Below are 21,504 nucleotides of genomic sequence, written 5' to 3'. Positions count from 1 at the left end.
AACAAGCCTAAATGCCCATCACCTGATGAGTGGATCAAGAAGATGTGGTATATATACACAATGGAGTACTACATGGCAATGAGAGGGAATGACATATGGCCATTTGTAGGAAAGTGGATGGACCTTGAGAGTGTTCATGCTAAGTGAAATAAGTCAGGCAGAGAAGGACAGAAACCATATGTTCGCACTCATAGGTCTAACAGGAAATTTTCAGAATGATCTAGCTTCAAGAAAAGCAAGCAGTTAGTAGTGCTTAAGAAAAATTGATTCAGTATCTAATGGATAATTGATACCTGTCACAACACAGAATTTTATATACTGTTAAGTGAAACTGCAATACAATCTAAGTTTATTTTGGGAGTGTTTGCGGTATAATTGGATTTAATGAAATGTTTAGAGGTGCAGTAGGCATGACTTTGAGTAGATAAAGAAAGAAAATGCAAAATGAAAAAAAAAACTCAGGAAACAACAGGTGTTGGCAAGGATGTGAAGAAAGGGGAACCTTCTTGTACTGTTAGTGGGAATGCAAGCTGGTGCAGCCACTCTGGAAAACAGTGTGGAGGTCCCTCGAAAAATTAAAAATAGTATTATCCTAAGACCCAGCATTAGCACTGCTAGTAACTCATCCAAAGGACACAGGAATGCTGATTCATAGGGGCACATGTACCCTAATGTTAATAGCAGCGCTATCAACAACAGCCAAATTATGGAAAGAGTACATTGCCCACCAACTGATGAATGGATAAAGAAGATGTGGTACACACACACACACACACACACACACACACACACACACACACACAAGAATACTGTGGAGAGCTGCCAGAAAGAGCTGCCAGGGGAAGAGATGTGTGCCTTGACCTAAGATCAGCCTCCTGCAGGGCTGGACAGTGTTATCACTCCCAGCTCAAGGCCAGAGACAGCTTGGCTGGGCTTTCTTAGACGCTGTGCTAAAACTGCAGCTTTTGTTTTTTCTTTACCCTAGCCCCTTCACGTGACCTTGTTTCTTTGCAACTGACCTGTGCTTTCTGCTCTTTATAAGATGCTTGTATTTTCTCAATAAACTGAGGCTGGATCAGAAACTTTGTCTTGCCTCCATTCTCTGTGCCCCCTGCCCCCCAATTCTCACTCCCTCCCTCAGGACCTGCATTGACTGACCTGCGGGCCGGATCAAGTGGTGCCCAACGTGGGGCTTCCTGAGTAAGGGGGATACAGTGAAGAAACCAATCAAAGAGAAAAAGAAGAAGAGAAAGGAGACGGCCACACAGAATTAGCTGCGTGGTCCAGTGCTCAAAATTTAAGGAGACGGCCACACAGAATTCTACTGTGTAGTCCAGTACTCAAGATTTAGGGAGACGGCCATGCAGAATTAGCTGCGTAGTCCAGTGCTCAAGATTTATAAGGAGACGGCCACGCTGTGGCCCAGTGCTCAAGATAGGGAGACGGCCATGGGAATTCACTGCATGGTCCAGTGCTCGAGTGAGAGCGGCCAAAGTTAAAAGAATTTACAGGGAGACGGCTCTGCAGAATTCTGCTGCGTAGTCCAGTGCTCAAGATAGGGAGACGGCCACATGGGAGCCTGCCATGTGGTCCAGTGCTCAAGTGAGTGATCGGAATTCCTGGGGCAGGAATTAAGCAAATGGTCTAAACAGAGACCCTCAGGGCACAGGGAGTAAAGGTTAAGAAAAAGCAATTATTAGAATTTTTTCAGTTCCTTCATGAAGTCTGTCTTTAAGTGTTTTTCTAAACATTGATAGAGAATAAGTAAAGTGAGTAAAGAGATTGCCCAGTTAACTGCTTTTCTAATGTCTCAGTCTTGTTTGTAACGCCTCTGTGGGAGGGAATGTAATAGCATCTGGTGTGTGTGAGTGAATGCGCGGCCCGGTCTGGCTTGCCTACTGGGTTCGAATTTGTGGCTCCACGGGTGGACACTCTTAAAGTCTCCAAATAACCTACGGAGTCTGAATGGGCCTGGTCTGTGATACCGTGGTGAAAAGCATATGGTCCATGGCGGCACCGGAATAGTTTCCGGTCGTAAGTCACAACGCTGAGTCCGCTATGGCTAAGCTTCACCTAAGCTCCTTCGGGACACGGCCAGACAGGCATCTAATTGGTCTCCTCATCAGAGGGGGCACCCCACCCTTTGTCTTTGCATCACCGTATCATAAGAAATAAGGGATAAAAAATAAGGGATGGACAATACAGAGTCTGTTTTACTTGTTTTGGGTTGCTGCAAATCCTCCCTGTAGAGATAGGCAGAGTTAGAGTGATGGATAGGTTAGAACTTGAAAAGCTTTGAGCCACATAGAGTCTAAAGAAAGAGGACTCTATATAGATTTTCTTCCACCCTGAAAATGATGCCAGTAATCTGTAAGAGTCACCTGTCTAAATCTCCGGAGATAAGCTAGTTCATCATCTAAATTTTAAATGCACATATACTTTTTGTCTGGGGTATGGAGTGTAAGCATTACACAGCAGCATTACTTCCCACCCTGGGACCATACCAAGACGTCGGTCGGCCCTTTAGTGAATCTATGTTCCTTTGCCTTGTGGAAGTGAGGGCTCCTCCCTCATTCATTTCCCAGGTTGATGGCTATAATTGGAACTAAATATTGTTGGTCTACCTCGGGACAGAGACCTGAAAGAATATTTCCTAGCAGCTGCCATACTCATTTTGTTCCGGGAAAGATTCTTTCTCTTCTCTGGACTGACATGGATTGCCTAATTCTATTGGTTAAACAAAACAAAATAAAACAATAAGCCTCAAACCTGCTCCCCTGTCAGAGCTGACAAAATTTTAAACTGGGAATTCTCCTTCTTTGCATTGCCATCTGCTGGGTGGGGAGAGGCCAATTTGCATAACACCAGCTTCTCCCTCTGCCTTTGGTAATAAGAAGCAAAAGACCACAAAAATCAGTTTTTTGCACCAAATTTCGAGGTTAAAATCAACTATAGGGAACAAAGTGTTTTGTTGGTTTGAGATAATAACAGAAACATATGTTCTATCTGAATCTGCTAAAAGTCAAATAGGTTCTTATGATCTCTACTCCAATTTTTAACAAGTGTATGTTAAAAGTATGATTAATTTGGTCTGTTTTCCTGAGTAATTGTTAAAATAGTTTTAAAGGTTCTTAGTAACTTAAAACGTTACATTTTTACTTGATAATAAATTGAGATTAAATTCATTGGCGGTCTAACAAGATAAAAATTAAAACACAAGCCACAACTAGTGATATATTGATATAGAGTAAGGTCTGTAGATGCTTGGGCTTTTGAATTGTGGCAAAACAACTGAAGATATTTAAAACTGTTAAAAAGCTGCTTTGTACTTAATTGGTTCATAAAATTTCCATGTAAGAAAAGTTCTGGTATAAATATCTTTCAGTTACTAAGTCCTCATTAGGAGACTAAGTTTTCTAGGAGTTAAAATTCTAGGTGTACTCCAGACTGATGGGGAAAAAATGCAGAAAACTGGGGATATGTAAGCAAAATATAAAAACTAAATGAACATTTTTGTTAAGGGTAAAAGAAAGTAATTTTGTCCTAAATGAGATTGGTTGTTTGGAAAGAAATGGCTTTGGGACAAAGTTTAAGGGAAAGGAAAGTTGTAGAAGGTTCATGAAAGGAAATCATTCAAAAAGAATTTTATGTGTAAGGTTGAGATAAATGAAATATTAAAGGTATATTGGCATAGGGTTAAAATTATGCTTTTCTCTCTTTTAAAAGATAAGTTTTTCCGGACCTTTGGTCTGCTCTTGATAAGACTATGTAAATAAAAGGTTTCTCTTTTGTTAAGAAGACAAAAGCTTTAGGTCCTATCTTTATCAGGTCTTTGATTGCTTAGTTAAAATTCTCTGAGGTTAAAAAGGAGTTAGGTTTGGTTAAAGAATCCCAAAGGCAAAAAAGATTTTTTATTGCCACTTTGGTTAAATAAAACTTTCAGATTTATAACAATTTGTAATTCTATTTAGGGTATGCTTTGTAACTTCCTAAGGTTTTAATAAATTTTCCAAGAATGTGTTTTTGGGAAGCTGTAAAAGGCACTTTTGGGACAAATACAATATTTGACATCTTTTAGATTAATACTAAAATGGATAAAAATTTCTAGAGCTAAAAACTGCATTAAAGCTAAACAAAAATTAAAAATATGGGAAATTATGGTTTTATACCTCTTGTTAAAAACATTGTTGTTCCTTTAATGTTTGCTTATCTAGATTAAGAAACTTTCTCGTGAGATATTTGTGATATACAGAAAGATCATAAAGTATTTGTTTGTAATCTAGAGCATTTACCTATTCTCCCTACTTAAATCGCCTGAAATTCAGAAACTTACAGTGAGTATTATTTCTTTCATGGCAATTACAATTGTTTGCACAAATCCAATAAGAATCTATTCATTTTATAGTAAGACACCATTGGAAATACTGGTTATTTCACCAAGGCTTTGACTGGAATAAATGATTAAAAATCAAACTGACTTTACAACCTTTACAATTAAAGACAGAGCATTTATGTACTTTAAATGATTTTCAAAAACTATTGGGAGATTTTAATTGGATTCAGCCTCTTTTAAAGCTGTCTACTAGAGACCTTATTCCTCTGTTTGAGATCTTGCATGAAAACTCCCATCCAAACTGCAAATGAGAGTTAACTCCTTTGACCTTGGAATCCTTCTCTAAAGTTAATGAGGCTTTACAAGGGGTCATGCTTACAAGGATCAATTATAATAAGCCTTGGTCTTTAATAATTTTGCCAACTGAACATTCTCCCACGGCTTGCCTATGGCAAGAAGGAATATTAAAATGGCTCTATTTATCAGCTACTTCTAAAAAAGTTTTGACTGATTATCCATCCTTAATAGCACAAATAATTATTAAGGGGAGAAAAAGAAGCAGAGAATTGTTTGCTCAGGAGCCAGCAGAAATTGTCCTTCCATATTCTAAATTTCAGATTAAAAAATTAATACAGGGATTTACTGATTTTCAGGTTGCCATGATTAGATATACAGGCAATCTTGGCTTTAATACACCTAAGGATCCTATTTTACAATTTGGCAAATTAAATTCTTTTATTTTACTCACAAAAACAAAAACTAAGCCTTTAGAGGATGCCCTTTTAGCATTTACTGATGGGTCCTCTAATGGCATGACTTCTGTAATTATTCATAAAAACTCATCTAAACCTAAAATTATTTCTTTTCATACTAGGAAAACTTTAGCACAGAGAGCTGAACTTGTTGCTGTTAGATTATTTCAAGTAACTTCAGAGAGGTTTAATCTGTTTTCAGACTCTAAGTATGTGGTTGGGCTCTTTCCAGCAATTAAAACTGCAACAGTTCCTGTCTACAAAAACAAAAATTTCAAGTTTACTTTTAAAATCACAGGTTAAAGTACAGCAACGCCAAGAGTCTTTTTACATAGGACACATTAGAGCTCATTCCAAACTGCCTGGCCCCCTCTCTAAAATTCATCATCTAGGCTCTAAAGCTCTGAGGCTACAATTTAAGGTCACTCATAAACGGGCATGACAAATAGTAAAACAGTGCCCTTCTTGTGTTGTGCATTTATCTGTTCCTCATTTGGGAGTAAATCCTCGAGGACTAGTGCCCAATGCCATCTGGCAAATGGACGTCACACACATTTTAGAGTTTGGAAATCTAAAGTATGTCCATGTGAATGTTGATACCTACAGCGGCTTCCTATATACTACCTTACAAACTGGAGAAGCAGGAAAGCACGTTGTTGCACACATGCTTTCTGCTATATCAGTGTTAGGGATCCCAAAACAAGTGAAAACTGACAATGGACCCGGATATACTGAAACCATGTTTGCTAAATTCTGTCAACAGTTACACATTAAACACATCACTGGAATCCCTTATAACCCACAAGGACAAGGTATAGTAGAACGGGCACATTTGTCCTTAAAAAATACCCTCGAAAAGATAAAAAAGGGGGAATGGTACCCCATCAAGGGATTTCCCAGAAATCTTCTACATCATTCACTCTTCATTTTAAATTTTTTAACCTTGGATAAAGAAGGACGTTCAGCTGCTGAACGTTTCTGGCACAATGAGACGCAAAAAACTTTTGCTACTGTGCTTTGGAGGGACCTCTTGGATAATAAGTGGTATGGTCCTGACCCAGTCTTGATCTGGAGACGAGGAGCAGTGTGCATCTACTCACAACAAGCAGATGCAGCCAGATGGCTGCTGGACAGACTAGTAAAGCAAATTGATCATAACACTCAGCCTTCCAGGGAGGAAAAATCTCCTTGAGAAAAATCTTTGTCTTTTCTTTTAGGGACCATGTTTTGGAGATGGTGGTACCTCCTCTGGATGGCAGCTTTCCAATATCTGGTAAAACATACACTCGGCAGTTTTGGGGACCCTTCTGTGGCCAGGCGACTGCTACAACAACAGACAGGGAATCCCTGCGACTGCCGCAGCGAAACTGAAAATGCCATACCAAATTGGGTACAACGCCCTGATGGAGTGTTTCGACACCCTCTTCTAGCCACCATAGATTGTGGGCCAAAAACAGCTTATCAAGTGGTTGTAACTTCGGGGTCTGGTAGCCGTAGTATAAAATATTTCTGTGTGTCGAAACCACAGATTATTCCTGTTGCAGACGGTCATCCTGGGCTCTGCCCATGCACCACCTTTTATGATAGCATGCACAGTAGTTGCTATAGTTCTGTCCAGCAATGTATAAGTAAATATGATAATAAAACATATTTTATGGCCATCCTAGGTCAGAACGCTCATGCTAAAGGGAGCGATAATAACATGGTGATGCAGTCCTCCTGCCTTGGCACTGTGGGAAAACCTGTTTGTTGGAATGTGTCCCCTCCTGTTCATATCTTCGATGGAGGAGGACCGCAAGATCAATATAGGATGGCCAAAACCCAAGATAGAGTTCAAAAATTAATGGAGGAATTAAATCCTAAGTTTAATTATCACCCTATAGCACTTCCTGGACCTCGAGATTCTATTTAGACTTTTCTGCCTTTTCCATCCTGGAAAGTGCCCATAAAATCCTAAACGCTACTAATTCTTCATTGGCACAGAATTGTTGTTTGTGCCTAAAAATGGGGGTGCCTGTGCCCGTGGCCCTCCCTCAGCAACATGACCTTACATTCAGCAATGCCTCCTGTGTAATTATCCCACCATTGCTGGTGCAACCTGTATTATTCCACAATGCCACTTGCCTCTACTCGACCCCCCGCAACGACAGTTTTGGGATAGACCTAGGATTTGCCTCCTCTTTCGCTAATTGCATTATCACTCACAACTATATATCCCCTATCTGCTCTAGTAATAACACTGTTTTTGTATGTGGCAATAATAGAGCTTATACTTATCTCCCTGCCAATTGGACGGGGCTATGCACCCTGGCCTTCCTTCTCCCGGATATAGGTATCATTCCTGGAGATGAGCCTGTCCCAGTACCCAGTTTTGATTACGTATCCAGCAGGCGAAAACGGGCAGTTCAAATTGTCCCCTTACTGGTCGGCCTAGGGCTGGCTACAGCAATTACTGCAGGATCTGCGGGATTGGGTGTATCCATGACCCAGTATAATAAGCTCTCTAGGCAACTAATTGCTAATGTACAAGTTCTTTCCAATACTATTCAAAACATCCAAGATCAGGTGGACTCCTTGGCAGAAGTTGTCCTACAAAACAGACGAGGCCTTGACTTACTCACCTCCGAGCAGGGAGGAATCTGTTTGGCTTTACAGGAGTGGTGCTGTTTCTATGTGAATAAGTCCGGTGTCATCAGAGACAAGATCAAAAACCTTCAAGAGGACTTGGAGAAAAGAAGAAGGGAGCTTGCTGATAACCCCTTTCTCACTGGATTCCACGGACTTCTGCCTTATATTCTGCCCCTCTTAGGACCTATTCTGGGATTGTTGATCCTGGTATCTCTGGGCCCTGTTTTGTTTAATAAAATCATGGCATTTCTGAGGCAGCAAATAGATGCTATCAAAATGCAGTCTATCCAGGTCCATTATCACAAGCTTGATATGGCCAATCAGGAGGCCGATGAAGAGCTATATATTGGCAAGAGGCGCGGGCTGGTTAGCCAATGACGGGTAAGAGGGGCCTTACCATCCTATCCACCTAAGACAGGCTACTCAGGCATAGGCTTCTGAGTATGCCCATGACGGGTAAGAAGGATTGGCAGGCTCCCAACCTAAGACAGGCACAGTCCTTTCCTTGCCTATACTATCACACTTTGGAAAAAGCTTTTTTTGAAAATAAAAAAAAAAAGGAGGACCTGTGGAGAGCTGCCAGAAAGAGCTGCCAGGGGAAGAGATGTGTGCCTTGACCTAAGATCAGCCTCCTGCAGGGCTGGACAGTGTTATCACTCCCAGCTCAAGGCCAGAGACAGCTTGGCTGGGCTTTCTTTTCGGCTCCTCAGATGCTGTGCTAAAACTGCAGCTTTTGTTTTTTCTTTACCCTAGCCCCTTCACGTGACCTTGTTTCTTAGCAACTGACCTGTGCTTTCTGCTCTTTATAAGATACTTGTGTTTTCTCAATAAACTGAGGCTTGATCAGAAACTTTGTCTTGCCTCCATTCTCTGTGCCCCCTGCCCCCCAATTCTCACTCCCTCCCTCAGGACCTGCATTGACTGACCTGCGGGCCGGGTCAGAATACTACTTGGCAATAAAAAACAATGAAATCTTGCCATATTCAGCAACATGGATGAAATTGGAGGATATTATGCTAAGTAAAATAAATCAGTCAGAGAAAAATAGCATATGTTTTCCCTCATATGTGGAAGTTGAGAAACTTAGACGACAGGGAAGGAAAAGAAAAAAAAACAGGGAGGCAAATTATGAGAGACTTTTATTTTTATTTTTTAAATTTTGTATATGTTTTTATTTATGAGAAAGAGAAAAAGTCATGAGTGGCAGAGGGGGAGAGAGAGAAGGAGACACAGAATCCGAAGCAGGCTCCAGTCTCTAAGACGTCAACACAGTGCCCAACACAGGGCTTGAATTCATGTACCACAAGATCAGGACCTGAGCTGAAGTCAGATGCTTAACCAACTGGGCCACCCAGACTTTTAAATATAGAGAAAAAACTGTGGGTGGAAGAGGATGGGGAGGTGGGTAAAATGGGTGTTGATCATTAAGGAGGGCACCTGTTAGGATGAGCACTGGGTGTTGTATGTAAGCGATGAATCATGGGAATCTACTCCTGAAGCCAAGACACACTGTACACACTATATGTTAGCTAACTTGACAATAAATTATTTAATAAATAAATAAGAATAATGTAAATAAATAAAAATCCAAAAGAAGAAAAAAAGACTGTCTCTAATTGCTTGCTGGAGCAATTTTACAAAAGCAGTTTTAACACCCTTGCTGATGATTCCAACATCTTTGTCATTTCAAAGTTGGCATATCTTTTCTTCTTAGAGTTGAGATTTTCCTGATTTTTTACATGACAAGTAAATTTGGTCTGTACACTGGACATTTTAAGTATTATACTATGACATTCAGATTCCTGTTTGAATCTTCGATTCTAGTAGGTGGTCAACCTGCTTAGAGTCAGAATGAAATCCTAGACTCAGTTTTGTGGGCCGTGATTTAAATGTCAATTTAGTATATAAAGTCTTTCCAGTGCTCTTCTGGTTTTCCCCATCTGTGTGTTACCTAGATAGCAGAACTCCACTTACACTCCACAAGAGTTTGGATAGGGAGAAGCACTGCCTCATTTCAGCAAGAAAAGGATGAAAAATAGGGGACTGTTCACACGGTGTACTAGAGAGGGGTGCTATCTCATAACGAGAGGTGAAAGTCAGTCTTGTCTATGAGCTCAGCTTGGGGGGACCCACTTATTCTTATAAGGTAAATGGAAACCAAGAGCTCCTCCCTGTGGAGGGAGGCTTCTTCCTTACTTCAGAGCATAGAAGGAAGTTTTGCCCATAGAACTCTGCAAAATAAGGGGATCACCTTGTTAACACTGGGTAGTTGTGAAATCCAGAGTCCCACCCACAGGCTCTGCTGTGGAAAGGTGCCACCTTGCAAGTGCTGGTGAAGTGAAAGGCAGAATCCTACCCCAGGCTCCAATGGAGAGAGACATTACCTCATAACTGTATTGGGGAGGGGTAGAAGTCAGCGATTGACCTAAGGCTCCACTGGAGAAAGACATCTTGTTACTGCACATGGGAGGAAGAGTGTGTGTGTAAGATGGAGTAATGGCTACCCTATCCACTACTGCAATGCCTATTTAGGTGGGTACAGCTTTTATTGCAATGTACTGAAGAACAGAAAATACCGAATCAATGTTTCTGTCTTGCTGGGCCATCCTTTGGCTAAGAAAAAAGAAAGGTTTCTTCAGTGCTTTTTGTTGCACCCATTACTATATCCAGATTGTGGGGTTCTCTAGAACCAAAGTATAGGCCAAAGTATATGGGAAGCAAGAAAAAACAACAATCAGGGAATTCAATCCTTGAGTTCCAAGTCACTCCACCTTCTTTTCCTTTACTTTCAGTTTTGTGGTAGGTGACTTATGGGTTTTGTACAGGATTTTTGTTGAAATTAGTAAGAAGAATATAAGAATGTGTTTATTCCATCTTGTTAAGAACCCAAAACTTGTCACTTATTTTTAGCCCAGAATTTATGTGTCCTATCACTCTCTACTCGTTTCCAGAGGATATGGGCTGAGTTTTTATTAATCTATTAATTGTGGGTTTAGCAAAACATATCATATATGACATATCCTATAAGCTTAGTAGCTATTAGAAACTGTTTATACAACTTCTTGGCCTTTACCCACCATTAGCCTTACAATGCAACTCTTAAGTCTGTTCATTGACTCAGTAAATACCTGTTTTATGAAAGCTTTTGGAGGTACAGCAGTGAGTAAGACAGCAAAAATCCCTGGTGCTATGGGATTTAGATTCTGTTGACTGGGATAGGGTGGAGGAACCACAGGCATACAAATAATGTGTTCTTAGGTGAACAACACTCAGTGTACTGTATTTCAGTTAATATTAGAAATATTCATCGAAAAGTTGCAAATATTAAGAAAATTAAAAATTTTTAATTGGCATAGGTAAGATAAAATTTTTCACTTGGTTTAATGGAACTTTAATGATCTAGAAAGCTAGTTATCAACTACTCACCACATAGAGTTGTTTCCACAGACTGGCCCATTCTTGCAGAGTTGCTGTAACCTCAGTCACAATAGAATCTTCGAGTGGAACGACAGTTTCATACTGCCTACAACCAGAGCCACAACAAACAGCCACATTATCTTTGATAAAATACCAAAAAGCTATCTACTGACCTTTTCAATGTGTGTAATTAAAATTTTAAACTCATACAAATATAAAAGAGAGATTTATCCAATTGATTAAAACCTCTTTTGCAGTAATATAATACAACCATGTAAATGGACTGAATTAATGTAAAACCATCTGGGTTTTGCTATGTAAGCCCTCAATTTTACTTTTAAAAATACTGCTTTTAAAACAGATTCTTTTTTTTTAGGAAAAAGAAATAAAGAGGGAACTTGTGATGAGTACAGGGTGCTGCACTCAAGTGCTGAGTCACTATATTGTACACCTGAAACTAGTATTATGCTGTATGTTAACTAGAATTTGAATACAAATACACAAAAAAGAAAAATGTAAATATAAAATAAAGCAGATTTTTAAAATAATTTTTTAAATGTGTACTTATTTTTCAGAAAGACATAGAGTGAGAAGAGAGGGGCAGAGAGAGAGAGGGAGACAGAACCCAAAGAAGACTCTAAGCTCTGAGCTGTCAGCATAGAGCCCAAAGCAGGGCTAGAACCCATGAACTGTGAAATCATTACCTGAGCCAAAGCTGGACACTTAACCAACTGAGCCATCCAGGATCCCCTAAGACAGACTTTTTGTAAAGACCACTTTTAAGCCTCTTTTCTTTAAGGAAAGACCATATATTGCCCAAGTCTTGCTTAAATTAATTTTTTAAAATTTGTGCCCTTTTACATTTAACAGTAATGCAAAGATCTGGTGGAAATGAATGGAAGGGGACCCAGCTGCGCACTGGTTTCTGAAACATTTTATAAACCCTTCATTATACTAGTATTCTATTTTCTTAGAAAATTGTGTAAGTTAGAGGAATTTTGGGTCTTGTAGAGGAATTCTGATCCTGGTAAGGATCAGAAGGGTACTGGGTTTCCCTTAGTCTACCTCATAAGAAGCATCCACTGTGGTGCTGGTCCCTGTGCTGATTGCCAAGGATTTATCAGTGAACAAAAGTGGACAGGGTTCCTATTTTCAGAGAGCTGTTATTCTGGATAGAGAATTAACAGACAAATAATCACAACATATAGAAATGAACAGTGATAAATCTAAGAAAATTAAATTGTACAATCAGAGAATTTATCTAGGGGACATGATTTAAAAAGAAAAGATCAGTGAACTCTTCTCTGAAGAAGTGTAAAGGCCCAAAAGATGCAAAAAGGTCATGACAGGAAAAGTGTGCAGGGAAGGAGAGAACCAGGTTTGGTGCCACCTGCGGAGGAAACCATATACAAGAAGCCACAAAAATTAGAATTTCACATAAGCAAGAACTTTAGAAAAACCAGTAATGCTGAAGCCAGCTCTGAGAGGGCCTTTTCAAATGATACTAAACCTTCCAGATCTTAAGTAAAATGACTGAAAAGTTACTGAAAGGTTGTTCAAAGTAGGGGCATGACTTGGTAATATTTTTATAAGGTCTATGCCAATTGTGAAGGATAATGAAATATTTTCTGGTACAAAGATTTTATATACTGATATGCTGAGATGATTGAAATCTATAATTCTAATTTGCTAGCCACAATCAACCACTTGGAAATAGCAAATTATTATACAGATTATTCATTATGTATCAATGAATATATGCTACTTGATGGTATTTTATGGCTTTATTGTTTTACTTTGTGTGCTTTATTCCAACATATAAAAAGAATCTTCTTGGAATGATGGTAAAGAGATATCCATATTCATCAAATTTATAAGCTGATTAAAATAAAAACCTTCAAAGATTAACAACTCAGGAAACAACAGATGTTGGCAAGGATGCGAAGAAAGGGGAATACTTTTGCATTGTTGGTAGGGTTGCAAACTGTGCAGCCACTCTGGAAAACAGTATGGAAGTTCCTCAAAAAATTAAAAACAGTGGAACATCTGAATGGTTCGGTCAGTTAACTGTCCAACATTGGCTCGTGTCATGATCTCACAGTTGGTGAGTTTGAGCCCCACATCGGGCTCTCCACTGTCAGCACTGAACCCACGTTAGATCATCTGGTTTTCTCTCTCTCTCTCTCTCTCTCCGCCCCTCCCCCACTCTCCAGTATGCATGCACACAGGTGCTTTTCTCTCTCAAAATAAATAAATAAATAAATAAAGCTACCCTATGATCCAGCAATTAGACTGCCAGGTATTTATCCAAAGTATATGAAAATGCTAATTCAAAGGGACACATGCAACCCAATGTTTATAGCAGTACTATCACCAACAGCCTAATTACGGAAAAAGGCCAAATGTCAAGTGATAAATCAGTAAAGAAAATGTGATATATCTCTACAATAGAATATTATTTGGCAATCAAAAGAATGAAATCTTGCCATTTGCAATAACATGAATGGAACAAGAGTATTTTATGCTAAGCGAAATAAGTCAGAGAAAGACAAATATCATATGATTTCACTCATATGTGGAATTTAAGAAACAAGACTGATGAACAAAGGGGAAGGAAAGGAAAAATAAGATTAAAACAGAGAGAGAGAGAGAAAGAGAGAGAGAGAGAGAGCAAGCGCGAGCGGGCGGGCGGGCGGGCACGGGAGCAACCGTAACAGATTCTTAAATACAAAGAATAAACCGGAGGGTTCCTAGTGGGGGCATGGGTTAAGGATGGGCTAAATGGGTAAAGGGCATTAAGGAGGGCACTTGTTGGGATGAGCACTATGTGTTCTATGTAAGTGATGAATCACTGGGTTGTACTCCTGAAACCAATACTAAACAGTATGTTAACTAACTTGAATTGAAATAGATAAAACTTTCATCAAGGGCTTAAGGGTAAAATGTGATACATTTTTTCCTATAATCTAAAATAGTGATTCTCAGACTCAACTTTACCAATTATTTCAAATAGTACTACAACAGCTTTAAAATAAATGGTTTGATTTACTTTAACTTTTTAAAAAAAAATTTTATAGTTTATTTTTGAGACAGAGAGATAGAGCATGAGTCGGGGATGGGCAGAGAGAGAGGGAGACAGAATGTGAAACAGGATCCAGGCTCTGAGCTGTCAGCATAGAACCCAATGCATGGCTCGAACCCACAAACCATGAGATCATGACCTAAACCGAAGTCGGATGCCGACCGAGCTGCCCAGGCACCCCAACTTTAATTTTTAAAATACGTCATTTTGAAATTCTCAGATGAAGGCAAGCAAGCCAATGACAAATGCCAGATCTGAAAAAGAAGTTTTAATGACTTACTACAAAAAAATGAATTCAAGAAGACTTCTTTTATTTCCTCAAGATACCGGGTAACTGGGTATAAACATTAATTGCTGAAATTATTTTTTTTTTGCAGTCTCAAATTTTATTTTTTTCCATAATATTTTACTGTCAAATTGTTTTCCATACAACACCCAGTGCTCTTCCCCATAAGTGCCCTCCACCATCACCACCACCTCTTTCCCCCCCTCCCCCTTCCCCTTCAATGCTGAAATTATTTTTATGTTCTATGTATTAAGGGTGCTACAGAAATAATCATGAGATTTACAGAAACAGAGAGATCACAATCTTAATAACAAAACTTAAATATAAAGCACAAATAGGTGCTGTGTGACATCAACTATAATTGCTTGTGCAGTTCTGAAGGAAAAAGTTCACTGTAAACTGATGATAAGATAAAGCTTCATAAAGGAAGCGAGGTTCCTAAGAAAGTTTAGGTTTGAAAAGCAAGGAGGTAGAGAGAGGGCCCTGTAGGCTGTAATAAACTATGAAAAAGGTACATAGAAAATAATGAGCAAAACATATTAAAGAGGATTCATGCTGGGGACACATGGGTAACTAAAAAGACAGAAAGGTATTATTACGGCAAAGCTAAGAATTTTAAACTTGACTTATGGAAACTGACACAGGAGATGTCATGAGAGTGTTGTGTTTTAAAAGAGAAAGGGAAACAGAGGTGCCGGAGTGGGTCAGGTGGTGGAGCATCCGACTCTTCATTTCATCTCAGGCCATGATCCTAGGGTGTGGGATCGAGCCCCATGTAGAGCTTCATCCTGAGCATGGAGCTGGCTTGAGATTCTCCCTCCACCCCCTCCCTCCTCCTCTCCGCCCCACACACTCGCACTCTCTCTCCAAAAAATAAAGGATATATATTTTTTCATTTTTTAAATTTATTTTTGAAACAGAGAGAGACAGAGCATGAGCGGGGGAGGGGCAGAGAGAGAGGGAGACACAGAATCTGAAGCAGGCTCCAGGCTCTGAGCTGTCAGCAGAGAGCCGACTCGAGCTTGAACGCACGAACCATGATATCATGACCTGAGCTGAAGTTGGATGCTTAATCAGCTGAGCCACCCATGTGCCCCAAAGATATACTTTTTAAAAAGGGGGGGGGGACAAGCCATGAGAGACTCTTAAAGATAGAGAGCCAGATGAGGTTCAACATGGCAGAAAAGTAGGGGGGCTAGGTACATTCTGCCTGTATCTCTCAAACAAAGAAGGGCTGAAGCCAAAGGACTCTGAACCCCAAGAGTCTGGGAGGAAAGGAGACAAAGTCCACTAGGAAGACAGCCTCATAGGGCTACTTCAAGGAACAAACCAAAGCACACATGGTGGAGAGTCCAAAACATCACTACGAGTAGAGAAATAAAATAACCAAAGGCACAACAAGAGAGACCAAGCGACACCCTTCAAAAAACACCTAAACAGACAGGCCCTGGCCAGTGCATAAGCTTCCTTTAATATAGCAGTACTCGCAGGTACAGAGCACGTAACAAGCTTTTAAAACATATAAGATGAGGTCCCAATAGTTCATTTTTGCTTTCATTTCCCTTGCCTTTGGGGATGTGTCAAGTAGGAAATTGCTGCGGTTGAGGTCAAGGAGGCTGTTTCCTACTTTCTCCTCTAGGGTTTTAATGGTTTCCTGTCTGACAGTCAGGTCTTTCATCCATTTTGAGTTTATTTTTGTGTATGGTATAAGAATGTGGTCTAGTTTCATTCTTCTGCATGTTGCTGTCCAGTTCTCCCAGCATCATCTGTTAAAACAGGCTGTTTTTTTCCATTGGCTACTCTTTCCTGCTTTGTCAAAAATTAATTGGCCATACATTTGTGGGTCCAGTTCTGGGTTCTCTATTCTATTCCACTGTTCTATGCGTCTGTTTTTGTGCCAATCCCATACTGTCTTGATGTCTGGCTAAAGTCTGGGATTGTGATGCCTCCCATTTTGGTTTTCTTCTTCATTATTACTTTGGCTGTTTGGGGTTTTTTGTGGTTCCATACAAATTTTAGTATAGCTTGTTCTAGCTTTGAGAAGAATGCTCATGCAATTTTGATGGGGATTGCATTGAATGTGTAGATTGCTCTGGGTAGTAATGACATTTTCACAATGTTTATTCTACTGATCCGTGAGCATGGAATGTTTTTCCACTTCTTGGTGTCTTCTCCAGTTTCTTTCATAAGCTTTCTATAGTTTTCATCATATATAGGTTACATGGAAACAATTTGACAATAAACTATTAAAAACAAAAAATAATGAAAAGAAAATAAAATATTTCCACCAAAAAATAAATAAAAATAAAAAGTGACCCAAAAAATTAAAATAAATAAGTAAATAAATAAATAAGACGTATAAGAGACAGAGAACTAGCCAAAATGATGAAATGGAAGAATTCTCCTCAAAAGAAATTCCAGGAAAAAGTGACAGCTAAAGAACTGATCAAAACAGATATAAGCAACATAAATGAATAAGAATTTATAATATTAGTCATAAAATTCATTGCTGGGCTTGAAAAAGGCATAGAAGACAGCAGAGACTCCACTGCTGCAAAGATCATGGATCTTAAAAATAGTTATGATGAATTAAAAACTGCTATAAATGAGGTGCAAAATATAATGCAGGCAGCCACTGCATGGATTTAAGAGGCAGAGAGGAGAATAGGTGAATCAGAAGATATAATTATGGAAAAAGAGGAAGCCCGTAAAAAGATAAATTGATCTAAAGCCATGAAAGGAGAATTTGAGAACTGAGTGATAAAATCAAACAGAAAAATATCCTTATCATAGGAATTCCAGAATAAGAAGATAGAGAGAAAGGGGCTAAAGATGTACTGGAACAAATCATAGCTGAGAACTTCCCCAGTTTGGGGAAAGAAACAGAAATTGAAATCCAAGAGGCAAAGTGTACTCTCCTCAGATGTACCTTGAATCAATCTTCTGCATGACATATCATACTGAAACTGGCAAAATAAAGGATAAAGACAGAATTCTGAAAGCAGCTAGGGATAAACTTGCCTTAACCTACAAAGGTAAGAAGACACATAAGGTAGTAGCAGACCACTCTATTGAAACTCAGTAGGCCAGAAAGATGGCAGGAAATCTTCAATGTGATGAACAGGAAAAATATACAGCCAAGAACCCTTTATCCAGCTAAATCCTATATCCAGAATTATTCTATTCTGTCATTCAGAATAGGATAGATAAAGGTTTTCCCAAATAAACAAAAACTGAAGGAATTCATCACCACTACAACACTCCTACAAGAGACCCTAAGGGAGACTCTATGAGGAAAATGTTACAAGGAACACAAAAAACCAGAGATATCACTACAATCACAAATCCTACAGAGAACACAATGACTCTAAACCCATATTTTTCAATAATAACACTGAATAAAAATGGACTAAATGTTCCAATCAAAAGACACAGGGTGTCAGAATAGAAGGGAAAAAAAATAAGACCCATCTGTTTCCTATCAACAAGAGGTTCATTGTAGACCTGAGGACATCTTCAGATTAAAATTGAGAGAATGGAGAACTATCTACCATGCTACTGGAATTCAAAAGGAAGCTGGAGTAGCCATACTTATATCAGACAAACTGGACTTTAAAGTAAAGGCAGTGGGGCACCTGGGTGGCTCAGTTGCTTAAGTGTCCTACATTGGCTCAGGTCATGAACTCATGCTTTGTGGTTTGAGTCCCATTCAGGCTCTGTGCAGATAGCTCAGAGCCTGCAGCCTGTTTCCGATTCTGTCTCTGGCTCTCTCTTCCCCTCCCTGCTTGTGCTCTGTCTCTGTCTCTAAAATCAATAAACATTAAAATTTTTTAAAATAAATAAGTAAATAAAATAAAGGCAGTAACAAAAGATGAAGAAGGGCATTATATAATGATTACAGGGTCTATCCATCAGGAAGAGCTAACAATTATAAATGTCTATGCACTCAATTCGGAAGCACCCAAATATATAAAACAATTAAACACAAACATAGGCAATCTTATTGATAAGAATGTGCTGGGGGAGGACGCAAGATGGCGGAGAAGTAGGGAGCTCTGTATGTTTTGCCCTCCAGCATCTATCAATCTAAGAAGGACTGAAGCCACAATACTCTGATCTGCAAGAGTCTGGGAGGAAAAGAGACAGAGTCCACTAAGAAGACAACCTCATAGGCTCATATGTGCATGAATGCAAACCAGGGAAGATAAAAATGGGCCCAGACCCAGATGCTCAGAGGGGACCTCTGCACAGAGCCATGGAAAGATGAGGGGAAGAGAAAGAGAGGCTGAAAATGCTCATAGAGCTGTCTCTAGAGAAGAGAAAAATCTTGACCTGGGACAGAGAGGGATCCTATCAACCCATCTATAACCGCAGAGTGTGGGGAGAGAGATTCTTTCTCTCTAGCTGGGGCTCTTTCCTTGTGTTCAGTGCCCTGGAAAACCTCCAAAAGTGTGGAGGTTAAATCTACTCTACTGAAGAATGACTGGGTAAACCAGGAAATTAGAAAATTAAAAAATATAGGATACAAATGAAAATGAAAATACAACAATCCAAACTCTCTGGGATACAGCAAAGGCAGTCCTAAGAGGAAAGTTCATTGCAATCCAGGCCTATTTCAACAAACTAGAAAAAGCACAAACTCAAAACCTAACAGAGCACCTATGGAAACTAGAAAGGGACAAGCAAGAGCACCCCAGCATAAGAAGAGAAATAATAAAGATCAGGGCAGAATTAAACAAGATAGAATCCACAAAGACAATTGAACAGATCAATAAATCCAAGAGTTGGTTTTTAGAAAAAGTAAAATTGATAACCCTCTAGCTAGCTTCCTCAGAAAGAAAAAACACTCAAATAGACAAAATCATGAAGGAAAATGGATCTATTACAACAGATCCCTCAGAAATACAAGCAGCCATCAGAGATTACTATGAAAAATTATATGCCAACAAACTGAACAATCTAGCAGAAATGGACAAATTCCTAAAGGCACATGCACTCCCAAAATTTAAATTGGAAGAGACAGAAAATCTGAACAGACCCATAACCAGTGAAGAAATTGAATCAGTTATCAAAAATCTCCCAACGAATAAAAACCCAGAGCCAGATGGATTCTCAGGGGAATCCTACCAGACATTTAAAGCAGAGTTAACACTCATCCTTCTCAAGCTATTCCAGTAAATAGAAATATAAGGAAAACTTTTGGACTCATTCTACGAAGCACATATCACTTTGATTCCTAAGCCAGACAGAGACCCAACAAAAAAAGAGAACTACAGGCCAATATTCTTAATGAATACAGATGCAAAAATACTCAACAAGATACTAGCAAATCGAATTCAACAGCATTTAAAAGAATTATCCATTATGATCAAGTGGGATTCATTCCTGGGTTATAGGGCTGGTTTAATATTTCCAAATCCATCAATGTGATACATCACATTAACAAAAGAAAAGAAAAAAAAACATATGATCCTGTCAATAGATGCAGAAAAAGCATTTGACAAAATACAACATCCCTTCTTAATAAAAACCCTCGAGAAAGTTGGGATAGAAAAAACTTACTTATACATCATAAAAGCCATTTATGAAAAGCCCACAGCTAATGTTATCCTCAATGGGGAAGAACTGAGAGCTTTCCCCTGAGATCAGGAACATGACAGGGGTGTCCACTCTCACCACTGTAGTTTAACATAGTGTTGGAAGTCCTAGCATCAGCAATCAGACAACAAAAGGAAATAAAAGGCATCAGAATCGACAAAGAAGAGTTCAAACTTGCACTTTTCGCAGATAACATGATACTCTACATGGAAAACCTAATCACTCCACCAGAAGCCTTCTAGAACTGATCAATGAATTCAGTAATGTTGCAGGGTACCAAATCAACATACAGATATCGGTTGCATTCTTATACACCAAAATGAAGCAACGGATAGAGAAATCAAGAAACTGATCCCATTCACAATTGCACAAAAAACCATAAAATACCTAGGAATAAATCTAACCAAAGATGTAAAAGACCTGTATGCTGAAATCTACAGAAGACTTATGAAGGAAATTGAAGAAGACACCAAGAAATGGAAAAACATTCCATGCTCATGGATCAGAAGAATAAACATTGTGAAAATGTCATTATTACCCAAAGCAATTTACAAGTTCAATGCAATTCCCATCAAAGTTACACCAGCATTCATCTCAAAGCCAGAACAAACTACCTTAAAATTCGTATGGAACCACAAAAAACCCCGAGTAACCAAAGTAATATTGAAGAAGAAAACGAAAATGGGAGGCATCACAATCCCAGACTTTAGCCTCATCATCAAGCTATCATCAAGCTGTCATCATCAAGCTGTCATTATCAAGACAGTATGGTATTGGCACAAAAACAGACACATGGGCCAATGGAATAGAATACAAAACCCAGAACTGGACCCACAAGTGTATGGCCAATTAATCTTCGACAAAATAGGAAAGAGTATCCAGTGGAAAAAAGACAACCTTTTCAACCGGTGATGTTGGGAGAGCTGGACAGCAACATGTAGAAGAATGAAATCAGACCACTTTCTTACACCATTCACAAAAACAAACTCACAATGGATGAAGGACCCGAATGTGAGACAGAAAACCATCAAAACCCTCATGAAGAAAGTAGGAAAAAACCTCCTTGACCTCAACCGGAGCAATTTCCTACTCAACACATCCCCAAAGGCAAGGGAAGTGAAAGCAAAACTGAACTCTTGGGACTTCATCAAGATAAAAAGCTTCTGCAAGGCAAAGGAAACAACCAAGAAACCTAATAGGCAACCGACAGAATGGGAAAAGATAGTTGCAAACGACATATCAGATAAAGGGCTAGTATCTAAAATCTACAAGGAACTCACCAAACTTCACACCCACAAAACAAATAACCCAGTGAAGAAATGGGCAGAAGACATGAACAGACACTTCTCCAAAGAGGACATCCAGATGGCCTACAGGCACATGAAACGATGCTCAACATCACTCATCA

The 21,504-nt window shown here is 39.2% G+C and overlaps 1 protein-coding gene across 1 annotated transcript in view; it reads right to left on the bottom strand.

Annotated features, from left to right (window-relative positions):
- DOCK3 (dedicator of cytokinesis 3) overlaps window positions 1-21,504 on the bottom strand; it is a 351,466-nt gene that overhangs the window by 281,261 nt on the left and 48,701 nt on the right. Inside the window, exon 3 of the mRNA XM_029916016.1 lies at window positions 11,140-11,236. Within this exon, the coding sequence (XP_029771876.1) occupies window positions 11,140-11,236 (97 nt within the window). The remainder of the gene's footprint in view (window positions 1-11,139; window positions 11,237-21,504) is intronic.

This window comes from Suricata suricatta, chromosome 12 (assembly GCF_006229205.1).
Source record: "Suricata suricatta isolate VVHF042 chromosome 12, meerkat_22Aug2017_6uvM2_HiC, whole genome shotgun sequence".
Taxonomy (NCBI): Eukaryota; Metazoa; Chordata; class Mammalia; order Carnivora; family Herpestidae; genus Suricata; species Suricata suricatta.
Note: the sequence above shows the minus strand (reverse complement) of the source record. Positions and strands in the feature narration are given on the sequence as shown.